The sequence below is a fragment of the Talpa occidentalis genome, unplaced genomic scaffold (assembly GCF_014898055.3).
Source record: "Talpa occidentalis isolate TD23 unplaced genomic scaffold, MPIMG_talOcc4v2.1 talOcc4.14, whole genome shotgun sequence".
In the NCBI taxonomy this organism is placed as follows: domain Eukaryota; kingdom Metazoa; phylum Chordata; class Mammalia; order Eulipotyphla; family Talpidae; genus Talpa; species Talpa occidentalis.
Window position 1 is genome coordinate 63,133,051 of NW_023601433.1, and position 13,049 is coordinate 63,146,099.

Below are 13,049 nucleotides of genomic sequence, written 5' to 3' on the forward strand. Positions count from 1 at the left end.
CTAGACCAAGGAAAAACGACTATTGCTGAAAGATGAGGGGAGAATGAATCATACTGAACTCCAGGTCAGCAGCCCAGGCCTTAAGGAGACTGGTCTGGGAACCCAGAAACTCCAAGCCAAGGCTGCTCCCTACCTCTCAGAGACCACGACTCTCTCTCATGCCCACTCTTATTTTCTGGCACGTCATGCATTTCAGTGGGCATTGCATCTCCCTCCTCCAGGCCCTTGCTCTACCCCTTCTTCCCCCAGGCCCCTTCCTTTTTTTTGTGCAGGAGAACTTGTTCCCTGACCAGACATCTGGGGCTGGGGCCACAGAGGGACAACGCAGGCCATTAGAGCTGGATGTGAGACTTCCTGCTGACTGGACACACGCTGTGCCTGGCATGACATGGACACCTCTCCTGCTGAGGGACCAGACATCCTTTCCACCATGGAGCAAAGGCAAGGTCACTGGTGACTCATGTGACCACAGAAACACCTGAGATATTTAAGGGTAGGAGCTACTCCAAGTGACAATGTCAACAGAATCGAAAGTATGTGTGGGGGGCGGGGGTGGGGCAGGTTGGGGAGTGGTTCTGTTCTTAAGCCAATCTTTATGTATGAAAGCTGCTAAATTTCCATGTTTCAGAAAGGGATATGACTGTTAGGGATGGGAGGATGGAGAGTTGGCAGGTCTGTCAGTCTTCTCTGGATGCCTCTCTCCCACTTTCCCCAGAGCAGCTGTTTCAAACTTCCTCTGTTCTTTTCAGACTTAGGTTTCTACCACCGTCCCCCAAAGGTTCAGACCCTACTTTACTGGAAATACTGGGGCCACAACTTCTTCTCTCCGAACTTTAAAATGTCTTTCTTCCTCTCCTTAATGTCTCTTCTGTCCTTGCTTTCCTCCCTCCAGGGTGAACTCAACTATCCCAAGTTTTGTGTCTTTTACTGTAAGATTTGACCCTACCAACTAGTCTTGCCTTTGTCAATAATCTTTCTCTGCAGCTTCCCGCCCCAAGCAATACATAGGCCCATTTCTTCCTCTCTAGAAAGATAAAATAGGACTTTAACTTTGCTATGCCTATATAGAAATGCCTTCTCTCCTTCTACCCACCCCCAGTGATGTGGCTTTTTCTTCACAACACAGGCTGCCCTTGGAAATGTCAACTGATGGCTGTGCAATCTGCCAGCCCCATACCATTTCTCAGCCTTCATCTTTGGAGACCTCCTCACAATGGTCAACTCTGTTCACCAGCTCCCAATGCCCAGAAGCCCCTCCTTCTGGGCATTCATGCTGTGGCATTCTGCTCTCCCCAGGGTCAGCCTGCTTTTCCCTCTGCCAGTACTCACCCGGACCTCACTCCTCCTGATCAAACACTTCTCAACGCGGTTGTCTCTACTCTTCTGACTCTATCCCTATGGATTCCCTTCCACAGCCACAACCTCAGCTCTTACCTTCCTCTCCAACCTGGAGCCTGTCCAAGCCCCAGGCTGCATTTCCCTCTGCCTTCTAGATAGTTCTAGCTGGATGCCCACCAGGTACACTAAAACCACCTTCTTTCCCATTTAACAGCACCCCCTCCTCTCCACACCCAGGTCTCATTCCAGGTCTTCATCATTATTTCCCCCTTTGCACTACTTCACATGTTCACTCATGGGCAAGCGGCTTCTCTTATCAGCACTTCTAAGCATCATCTTTTCCTTTTTTCCTGCCCCTACTTTATGCTACTCTTCATAACCCCTTGCCTTAACTATTGCAAAAGCCTTCTGAAAGTTCCCTCTACTTTTGGATGACCCCTTTTTTTATTTCATCTGTTTATACACAGGCTGTTTTAAATTCTATGCTGATTATATCCTGCTTCTGTCCAGAAACCTACGGATCTCCACACTTGACCATGGTGGTGACAATCAGAAACCAATGCAGACCCAAGCCACTACTGCACTGTACTGCAGGTGTGGTTCAGTGCGCTACGATCCACAAAGCTCTCATGTAAGTATGATTTCACGTACTATTCACAACAGGCCTGTGAAGAAGGAACTCTCTCCTCTCCTTATTTGGTGGTGGGGGTGGAGTGGAGAATTAAAGCCCAGAGAGGTTAACTGACTTGCTGAAAATCACTATTTGTAAAAGGAAGAAATGAAGTCATTTATCTAACCTCTGAACCCCTTTTTAGTACAGTCTACCTCAAAACTGATGTTCGACTTACTGCCATTGAGGAGCGGATGGAGAGCACTGATATGGGTGGTGCCAGTTGGCCTGATGGCAGTGAAGCCACCAGCTGTCACGGGCATCTTTCTTCTACCTGTGTATTTACCATCATCATATTCTGAGTCCACAAGTGCTCTGTTTTTCTTGAGACAGTGTGGCCTGCAAGATGCTCTGGAGCCAGAACTGCAGGCTGGCCACCATTGTTTGGTCTCCAATCATCCAACAATTCCAACATTACTATCCATTCTTAGTGGTTAATAATCTTGTGATTTAAATCTTAGAATTACCACAAAACTCCTCCACTACAAGGTTTCAATGTGAATGTTTTCGTCAGCAAAGTACAAAACACTCTCCAAGAAAATGATTCTTGTAAAATAATTGAGAAGTATTCTCTCTTCTCATTCTCTTCCCATATCATTAAAAAGTCTGAAAGCAATTTGCAAACAATGGGTACATCTTCAGATACAGCGGATGTTGGGAAAAATCACTACAGTTAACCAATTACTAAGTCACACATTGTAACTGCACCAGACTTTCTTTAAAACATTATCAACCACAAACACACAATCACTTTGGTTACATTTAAAACAAAAAAGTTGCTGACTGCTAAGGCTGGTTGTATGGGAAACAAGCACTGTCCATCATCCCACAGACATGTATGGTCTGCATTAGATACTACACCTACAGAGAAGAAAACAAGAGCACAATTTTTTTATTTTCCAAGGAAACTTCTCATTGACCATGAGTTTATTATATTTTATTTGACCATGAACATTTCAAAATGGAAACTTCAATGGAAGTACTGAGCATGTTCCCTATGCCCTGCTCAGCAACCTTCATTCTTCTGCATCTTTTACCGTAGGGTCCCATAAAACCAAACAATGGGGCATCATTCAAAACAACACATGTAACACATGCAAAGCTGCATCCCCAACCCATCGAGTGCTGTCCACTCCCTTCTAGAAAGGGTTTCACGTGCAATGACATGTGAGTGACACAATAATCCTAATGCTTAGGGCACCACCCTTTCTCATCAGGTAAGAATTGAAGTGCCTCCCCTCTGAATCCACCTGACCAGTTCAAGAAAAAAAATTTAATATACCATGTATAAATTCAGCACCTTGATTTCACACACCAGAATGGCAAAGAGTGCCGTACATAGGCAGCCCTTCTTCTTACTGGTAAGAGAACATGAAACAAAGTCACATAATTATGGCAAGTCTCATTCCACCAAGATGGAGGAAAGTAGAACTACCATGACTAAACTAGAGAGGCAGGAGAAATTTAAAAAATGAACAAAACTCCTGTGATGAAAAAAAGTGAAATCTAAAAAAAGTGATATGAAAAAGAAAGAAATGGTCCTCTATATACTTTCTGGTTATAGAGAGAACAGTGACAGAACAGGCTGAGTCAATTACCTGGAACAGAAGCTACCTGGATGAAATATATCCTTGGTTTTGTAATGTGACCATGTGTCTTGTTCCTTAGAGAAAGTGCTATTCAAGTACTGTCTGCACAGGCACTGTGCATGTGTGCAAGTGTGTGTGCATGTGCACACATGTGAAATGTACTTTTAATAGCAGCCACAGCAAGGAAAATCACTGACGATGGCAGAAAAAGTGCTATTCAAGTCCTGTCTGCACATGCACTGTGCATGTGTGCAAGTGTGTATGCATGTGCACACATGTGAAATGTAATTTTAATAGCAGCCACAGCAAGGAAAATCACTGACGATGGCCTACACCATCTCTATAGGAGGTAAAAACAAGCAGTGGGGTTTTGACTGGCTTTTGGTTTCTTTACTTAATCTTTGTGTGGCCTGTCCTGGGGTACCTATTGTAGGGCAGGCTTGGGGCAAGCTCTGGGGGCTCTGAGAAATGATGACACAGTCCTTGACCTTTAGGTCTTTAAATTTTAGTGGGGGCTTAAGGGATATTAACAAATATGCTAGAAAGGTACCATAAAAATTACAGAGCCCCCAGCTGGAGGGTTGTTTTACCCTGCAGCTCCAGTTACTGAGAAGGACATGAGGGGGGACTAAGGATGACAGGGCTGTGGGGGAAAGCAGGGATGGGGCAGAGGGCATGGGAGGCACAGGGCAGCTCTAGACAGCTAAGACTGAGTGTATGGATTTCACACTGTGCAGCTACTTAACTCCATCAATTTCCATTGTTCTCTCCCACCTGCTGTCAACTCGTTCCTTTTTAGTTACTCAAACTTCCTGTCCCCTTCTAACGTGGGGTTGTAGGTGGCCCGGATGATCATGGACCCGGCTGCATCTCATGACCAAGCGATACTTTCATTTATGCTCTTAGTTCAGTCCCCGTAAAAGGAAGAGCAAGAGTTGATGGTTCTGGCATTTTTCTTCCTACTAGTTCCCAGTCCCTGGCCACACTGTGGACTGGTTACCCCTGAGTAGGGCGTTCACTCCAGACTCAAGGAGTTGGTCTGGAGGATCACAGGACACAGCCCCTTGGCAGCCGAGGCAGACAGGCAAGGTAGGCACATGAGTCACATCTCCAGGGAAGACACAGAAGACCCTGGAGGGTGTGGGCTTGAAGCAGGTCTTGATTCCCAGTGAAGAACTGAAGACATGGGAAGATGGGACAGGACATCCCAGATAAGAAACCAAAAGAAATTCAGTTAGGCTGGAATTCAACACAGGAAGAAGAACCCTAGAAAGGAGGTTGAGGCCAGGTCAGGGAGGCCTTTGTGTGTAGGGTAAGGAGAATGGATTTTATCCACTGGGCAGAGGGGAGGCTCTGAAGGAAGTGGAAGAACTGAGGTTTGCTTCAGGAAGATTATACTTCAGTTCAGCTCAAGGTCCACTGTTTAGGAGGTGTGAGAGGCTGGAAATCTGATTAACCTTCTCGGGCCCAGCTCCACCCTAATGCACAGACTGAAGAAGAGCACACCAGGGAGGCTGTTACACGGTCTGGGTGGGGTTTCAGCTGGGCTGGCACAAGAGCACAAAGTGTACCTGCAGAGAAGGCATGCCAGTGTGTGCCAGCGTAGGGTGGCATGTGAAAGGACTCGGGTGCTAAGGCTCAGGCTCACTGTAATGCTATCTGACTCGTGGAGTACAAATAAGAAGGAGAGATGAAGGTCATACACAACTGCCCACTTAAAGAGGGCAGATGGCACAGTAGCTGAGATCATTTACACCCATCACAGCCACTGGAGGAGACAATCAGGTGTCAGGGCTGGCAGGTGACAGTGAGGAGCAGACGAGGCAGCAGCAGGAGGTCTGGCTGCCACAGTTGCACAGAGTGTGGTCACAGCAATGGGCCCTGCAGGTTGTAGCTGGAGCCCTTGTCACAAACACCTCACTAAGGTGTCACTCACAGGGAGTGAGGGACAGGGAAGGGATCACACATGTGGGCCTGGTGAATGTCAAAGGTGGCTGTGAAGGAGAGGAGAAAAGGCTGAGGATGAACATTGTGGGGCTGAAAGGGGGAGCAATGGAACCCCCTCTGTGGGAAGCTCTATCATAAATACCTTCCTCATCTACAGTCGCCTTTCAGATAATCCCGGCAGCCACAAGAGCCAGGGCCAGGGTAGAAAGCCTTAGAATAAGGACTTGAGATTTTATTCCAAGTACAATGGAAAAATCAAGGAAGAAGCAAGATGACTTGATGGTTTTGACTATGTGGAGAAGACTAGCCACTAGGTCAGCAAGAGTGGCCAGCTAAAGACCCGCTAAAGATTGACTGCAGCTTTCTGGGGGGAAGTTGGGCTAGAGAGATCTTGCATTAAAGGGATGGCAGTGCAGAAAGAGACAATGTTCTGTAAGAGAAACAGACATAGGAGAGAAGAATTAAGGGTAGTTTCTGGCAAATTAAGGGTAGTTGCTCGCAACTTCAGATATATGTTTATTGAGATGGAAGATAAAAAGCATCCAGAGTTCTGTGTGCCTGTTAAGTTTGAGATGCCTATTAGATATCCAAATAGAGATGGTTAAATAAGCAGCCAGCCCTAAGCCTGCATCTCAGGGGACAGTGTGGGTTGGAGATAAGAAACTGGGAGTCACAGGTGTCTCGGGAACATTTAAAGCAATGGGTATAGGGAGAACTGAAAAGAAGTGTAGGTCAAAGATAGGCACTGGAGTGTCCAGAGATGTGACTGAGGGATAAAAAGAAAATCACAGCGTGATGTCATGGAAGTGAAGGGAAGGCAGAGCCAGGACGGGGCGGTGAGTTGTCTCCTCTGGCTGTGGTGGAGATGTCCAGGCAGAGGGATGCACAAGTGTTGGTGATCTGGCATTGCAGGTCACACGAAACAGACAAAGCAGTTTGTGTGGTGCAATGAAGGAGGAAAGCGGACTGGAGCGTGCTGCAAAAGGAGTAAGTAGTGAGAAGGCGGAGACAAGGATGCAGCAATCCTTGCAAAGGATAGCAGAGAAGCAGGGCAGTGCCGGAGCAGAATACAGTCACAAGAGCACTTTTTTAGCGATGCACAGACTTTAAATTTGTCCACTACAGAGTGGGAGGAAGCAGCGGTGCAGGAGAGGGGGCGAAGTATGGCAAAGGAGTCCCTGTGACAAAGAAGAGATGGAGTGTGGAGCACAAACAGGAGCACTGGCATGTCATCAACAGAGACGCTTCCTCCTGTGTGACAGGGAGCAGCAGGAGGGCGTGGGTTGTGGTGGGAAGGTAAGGGCTCTGTTTCTCAATGAACTATGTAGAGGTGTCATTAGCTGAAAAAGAATGTGAGAATACGTGTGTATGACTGTGTGTGTGACCTAAGACAGGAAGCTAGAAGACAGGAGATGACATAGCCATGTTGGAGATTCAAAAACCAAATTACTAGGAAGTGTCCTCCTTCCTGCAGGGCTGAGAGCCCATCTGAGGTCTGTGGTTATGACCACTGCAACTAGTCATGCAACTCTGAGGTTTCCTTGAGCCACATGCAGTTATTTGGTGCGGCCATGAGTAGCTGAGCTCTACCAGGGTCAGAAGTTACTTAGGCAAAGGTGGCAGAGGGAAAGAGGAGCAAGAGTGTTGAGAATGTCTGCAAGGGAACACTCCCAATGATAAAGCACAGCACCCAGGCATGAAGGGAGGCGATCGTGAGGGGAAGAACATGGCAGTCAGGATACTGAAGGTCTCAGTGGGTAGAGCCCATGCTGTGGAGTGGAGGCTGGAATGTGGTGAGTGAGCCTAGAGGTAGCACAGCTGCAGGAACAATGAGCTCAAGGGCATGGTTGTGGATGTAGGTGACTGAGGTAGGCAGAGGAGAAGCACTCCTGGAGTAGAAGAGCAGCTGGGGTGTGAAGGGGGGGCCCCACCCATATGGATGCTAATAGACCCAGATGCAATTACGAGAACAGTGTGAAGCAGAGAACCAAGAGCTAAAGTCTTCATTCCAGTAGGAAAGTTGACCAAAAAGTGGCCAGTGCTCTAATCAGCTTCCAAAGGAGCTACATTGATTGAAGGCAGAAGGAGGCAGAATAATTTGAAAGAGTTACAGGGGAGCAATAGGGTAAGCCACTGTGTGGAAACTCAGCTGCCACTAGCAAAGGCTGCAAGGAAGGCATGTCCTCAGGGACATTTCAAACCAGGGAGTGGCGATGTTCAGAACAGAAGAGGAAAGGCTGAACGTATGTTTGAGTCGCATAGGACACAGGCTCAGGGTTGGGGAAGAGGGTGCATGTGGGGTTCCACTGGAAAACATCCCTTTCTCAACTGTACCCCATGGCCTGGCTCTTGTCTTCTTTCAAAGGCCCAGGGGCAGGGCTGTAGCACAGAAGCCTTGCTGCCCACCTACTTGAGAACTTTTCACAGAAGGTTTTGCTGGTAGACCGGTACCTCATGGAAAAGATGGGCCATTTAAAGCAAGCAGAAGAAAACCTGAAACACAGGCTGAGACTGGCTGGAAAGACAGGAGCTGGTGATTAACAATGGGAAAATATAAATGGAGAGAAAGGACCAGTGAAAAGGAAGGGAGGCATTTATAAATTGATGAACAAGCGATGAAAATCACAGAAAATCATAGCCCTTAGAACAACATGTAACATGATAATCAGTGTTTTAAAAACCCATACACTCCAGGTTGGGAGAAAGACTGGTTCTTCAACATATCTTAGACTGTTCATAGTCACTCGAAACAGGGAGAAAGGTGCCCACCTCACTTGCAGATGGCACACGAATGTGATCAGGTAGATAACAACTACTGCAAAATGGTATTAAAATAAAGGAATAAAGTAAATAAAAACTAATCTGCTTAAACATTAACAACTGGGAAATATTCTCAGGATCATGATTTAGATGGCGGAAAATGACCCCAACACAAATTGACCTTACACAAGCTTTATTTCCAATTCTAACCCCAACACCAACTAAGGGAATTTCCTCAAACTCCCTGAATTAGTTTTTTTTCAAGAGAAGTTTGAAGGGAGGAGGTCACATTCATACACATCAATGTATATGATGTGGGTTAAAAACAAAACAAAACAAAGCCAGGAGATGAGAGAAAAAGTCCATGATCAAATGCCAATGAACCTTTCTTTTCATTTTTTTGGGGGGGGAGGAGACTTTTATTATTGTGTTAAAAATATATGTAACATTAACCACACTAGCCATTTTTAAGTGTCTTGTTCTGTAGTGTTAAACATATTCACAATGCAACAGATCTCTAGAACAATCTCATCTTGCAAACTGAAACTGTTCCCCCAAATGCTTGTGGACCTTTTAAGAGTGTCCAGTGCCCTGGTCAGTGAGGTCCAAGGTGAATTCTGGAACTGATGTCATGATTTGAATATTCTTCCCTTTGGGGAAGAAAGAGATGTGGTAAAAACAGTGCAATAGAAACCTTCTTTTCTCGTATACACTTAAAGGCTGGACCAAAAAAGAAACAGAATCAAGGGCAACAGACAATTCAACCAAAATTCAAATGTGTCGGGCACTCACTGGGATGGCAGACCTTCTGTCCAGGCACGAGATAAATTCATCACCATCACTATTTGACAACAAGCCATCCCTGAGATTTTAGTAATTTGCCTGAGAGTTACTATTCTCTTCTATTTAGTTATCAAACATACCTTGGAATCCTGATACTATTTGGACAACATCTTCATACACCATTAGAGTAGCAGATCGTTCTGGAAGCAGGCCAAGGCTCAGTGAAGAAAACACTGCAGAAACAAAATGAATATAAGGGAATTCTGACATTTAAATCAAAATGCCCACAAAACCTGTGCTATTTTAAAATTCTTGCCTGTGTACCTGTACTGCCAACTAAAAAAAAAATACATAAACCCTACAAATTTCTGGGTATAATATGAATTTAAGAGAAAACAAGTGAATGTATTATGGAGTAAAAATAACCACTGACATTACTGAACCCTTACTAACAGGTCAGACATTATTCTGACTGTTCATATTTTAGTAATTTATTGAAAGTCAAAACAACACTATGAAATTGATATTATTAACATGCCCATTTGACAATTAAGGAAACAGATTTGTAGGGAGTGAATCAAATTCCTCACAATCCCACAGGTGGTAAACACTGGAGCTGGAGCTTGAACTCTTAGTCTGTCCTCAACCACTTGCTATGCTACATGGACTTAAATTCTAAGGTCCCCCGCATTTCATCCAGTCTGAGTCTCTGAATTTAAAGAGGAGGAAAGGAAGGCCTGGAGCGGTAAAGTGTCTTTGGAGGAAAATATCGAGAACCAGAGATATCAAGCGCTAAGAATATCAATTACTTAGCACTGCTAAGTAATTTTTTAATTTTATTTTTATATTCCCCATACAATTGCAACCCCCTTATTTTGCTCCCAATCCCTCCTTTCCTCGCCCCCCCTCCCATAGTGTGTCTCTGGTTCATAGTTGTTTGTTGATTTTGATTTTTTCTTTCTTATAGTTACTCTTTTTCCTGGTTCCTTATTTGGGTTTTCTAGATTCCTGCTATGAGTGAGACCATCCGGTATTTTTCTTTTTCTTTCTGGCTTACATTGCTGAGCACGATCCCTTCCAGCTCCATCCATGTTACTGCAAACTGCATGTGTTATCTTTTTTGATTGCTGAGTAATATTCCAATATGTATATGCACCACATCTTCTTGATCCAGTCATCTATTTTTTGGCATTTGGGTTGTTTCCATAGCTTAGCTATTGTAAATAGTGCTGCTATAAACATAGGGGTGCAGGTGCTCTTTGGAATTGATGTTTCTGTGTCCTTTGGGTAAATACCTAGGAGTGGAATTGCTGGATCATATGGAAGCTCTATCTTTAGTAGGTTGAGGAATCTCCACACAGCTCTCCATAGTGGTTGGACCAGTTTGCACTCCCACCAGCAAGCACTGCTAACTTTTAAAGGTACAGAGGGAACTAGTGAGCTAGCCTTGGCCACAACTCCTTTTCACACACCCTCTGCAGTTTATTTAGAGCTGCCATTATACACAGGGCTCAGTGCTGGGTCCCAGGCGGAGGAGATCAACAGGGGCAGCAGGCTGTCCTTCACGGGCACTATCTTAAAGGAGGACTCGGAACATAACATGTGGCTGTACGACAGCAAAATGTGCCAAATGCCATGGGAAAAAAAACTGCCAGTTCCTCAAAATATTAAACACAGTTACCATGTGACCTGGCAAACTCACTCCAGAAGTGAAAACACCAACACACACAAAGGCTCATATGAGAATGTCCCCATGAATGTAATTCATAACAGCCCCCAAATGTAAACAACCCAATATCCATCAAGTGATGAACAAATGAAAAAAAAAGTGGTATTTTCATACAATGAAATATTGTTCCTCCATAAAAAGGAATAAAGAACTGATTCAGGCTACGTGGATGAATCTTGAAATCATTACGAAGAGAAAGCAGCCAGCCACCAAAGGCCACATGCAATGGGTCCCACTTTTCTGCAGTGTCCAGAACAGGCAAACCCACAGAGACAGAGCGGAGAGGCATGGTTGCCAGGGGCTGGCGGGAGTGGGTAAGAGCCAATCAGTGCTTAGGGACGTGGGTGAAGAACTCAACCTTTTCCTCCCACCCCCCAACCTCCCCCACATGCCATCCCTCTGAGCTTGGGACGGAGAAAGGGGGCTTCACAGAACCTATCACATCGCGGCCGCTTTAGGAAGCAGGGTGTGGGTCTCCCACCCACTGTCCATCTGTTCGGTCCCTTCCATCACCAACCAGAAACCTGAGATTCAACTCACATTTCTTGTGTTTTGCCCTTTCTCTTACCTTTTCCCATCTAGTCCACAAAGTTTGCTGGATTTTTGCCTGCTAAATGTCACTTGGGCTTATATCTTTTTCTCTAAAATTTTTCTACATAGTCTCCAGTTGTATCTGTATCACAAAGCAGTGGCCTCACACTTTGGTGAGCATTTTTATTCATAACTATTGAGCAGGAAGGAGTTGCATGACAAAAAGGCAGACTCCTGGGTCGCCTCACCCCAGACTGAATGGCTGAGTCCCTGAGTCTGATGTTTTCACATGTCAGGACATGTGAATATCTATTCATCCTCAACACTCAGCTCCCTTCTCGCCCCCTCAGGAAGCCTGTGTTCACTCATGGAAGCTGGTTAAATGCTCCCCGCCAGCATCCCATATGTACAGAGACATGCAAATCTCTTAGCATTTTCCAAATTAAATAGGGGTGGCGTACATGTACATGGATGACTCCATAACTAAATTACAAACTTCCTCAAGGCAAGTTCTGTGTTCCTAGATCTGTTCTCGATGCCCAGGGCAGTGCCTGGCACACAGTAGGGACTTAATAAATAAGCAGCAGGGATGGTGATGGAGTGTGGCCGTGGCAGAGATGAGTACCAACAGTGGACCTGTGCCAGGTACCATGTATTTATGGAGCCCCTACTCTGTTTTAGGCACTAGAAGGTGGGTGATATATGTTAACTCATTTTTAATCAGAACCACTCTAGGTATTAGTTCCATTTTACAGAAGTGTCATTGGAGCGAGAGGGACCCAATCACAGATTGGGAGCCAGAACCATGCTCCTCCCTCCTCCCCTGGCTCTTATCTCCACCCTTGTTATTCACCTCATCTTGGTGCCCAGAGATAATGTGGTCCAGGTACTGCCTGGAGCCTGAGATCAGAGGACAGAAAGGGGACCTTGGGCTGTTCTCCACCTATGCCACCCCAGCCGAATCTTCATCAGTCCCTTGTGGAATACTGACCTCTTTGAAGAGGTGAATGGTAATGTGATATTGTGATTATTTAATTTTTTTAAAGATTCATGTATTTATACAAGAACTGGGGTACAGTCAGAGGCACGAGAGGGTGAGAGAATTCACCAGAGACAAGAGCTGGGAGCAGGACAGGCAGATGGAACAAAGATACTGCTGAGGGGAGCTGTGGGAGAGGCAGGAAAGGTCTGCCGTGCCATGTGGGTTTCCCCCTGGCCAGCCAGGAATCGAACCTGCACTGCAGAGGCTGCGGACAGTTTCACAGCACAGCGCTCAACCCATGCGCCACCAGGGAGGCCCTGATATTGTGACTTATAATAAGAGAAATATATTTGGTTTTGGACTGTCTTCCAGGCTTAGAGCTCCTAAAACCTTTGGAATTTCCTAAGTGATAAGAGCTATAAAGGTGTCTTTTGTTATTCATAATAAGCTCCTTTTCAATTGGAGTTTATTTAACATAGTGTTTTATTGAAAAGCCTTTAGATAACTTGAGGTTAGGGGCTGGCAGGCAAGGGAAGGAACCATGAAGTCGGAGTTGAAACTTTCAGTCCCAACACCATAACCACAGAGGAAGGAAGAGGCAATGGAGGTCAAATCAATCACCAATGGCTAATGATTTAATCAAACCCATCTAAATAATAAAGCCTCCATAAAAATCCAAAAGGAGGGGCCTCCCTGGTGGCACAGGGATTAAGACGTAAC

At 45.5% G+C, this 13,049-nt stretch overlaps 1 protein-coding gene across 1 annotated transcript in view; it reads right to left on the reverse strand.

Moving 5' to 3' along the window:
- The window catches only part of FAM171A1 (family with sequence similarity 171 member A1), a 114,715-nt gene that overhangs the window by 36,920 nt on the left and 64,746 nt on the right, over positions 1–13,049 (reverse strand). Inside the window, exon 3 of the mRNA XM_037510661.2 lies at positions 9,228–9,320. Coding sequence (XP_037366558.1) covers positions 9,228–9,320 — 93 coding nt within the window. The remainder of the gene's footprint in view (positions 1–9,227; positions 9,321–13,049) is intronic.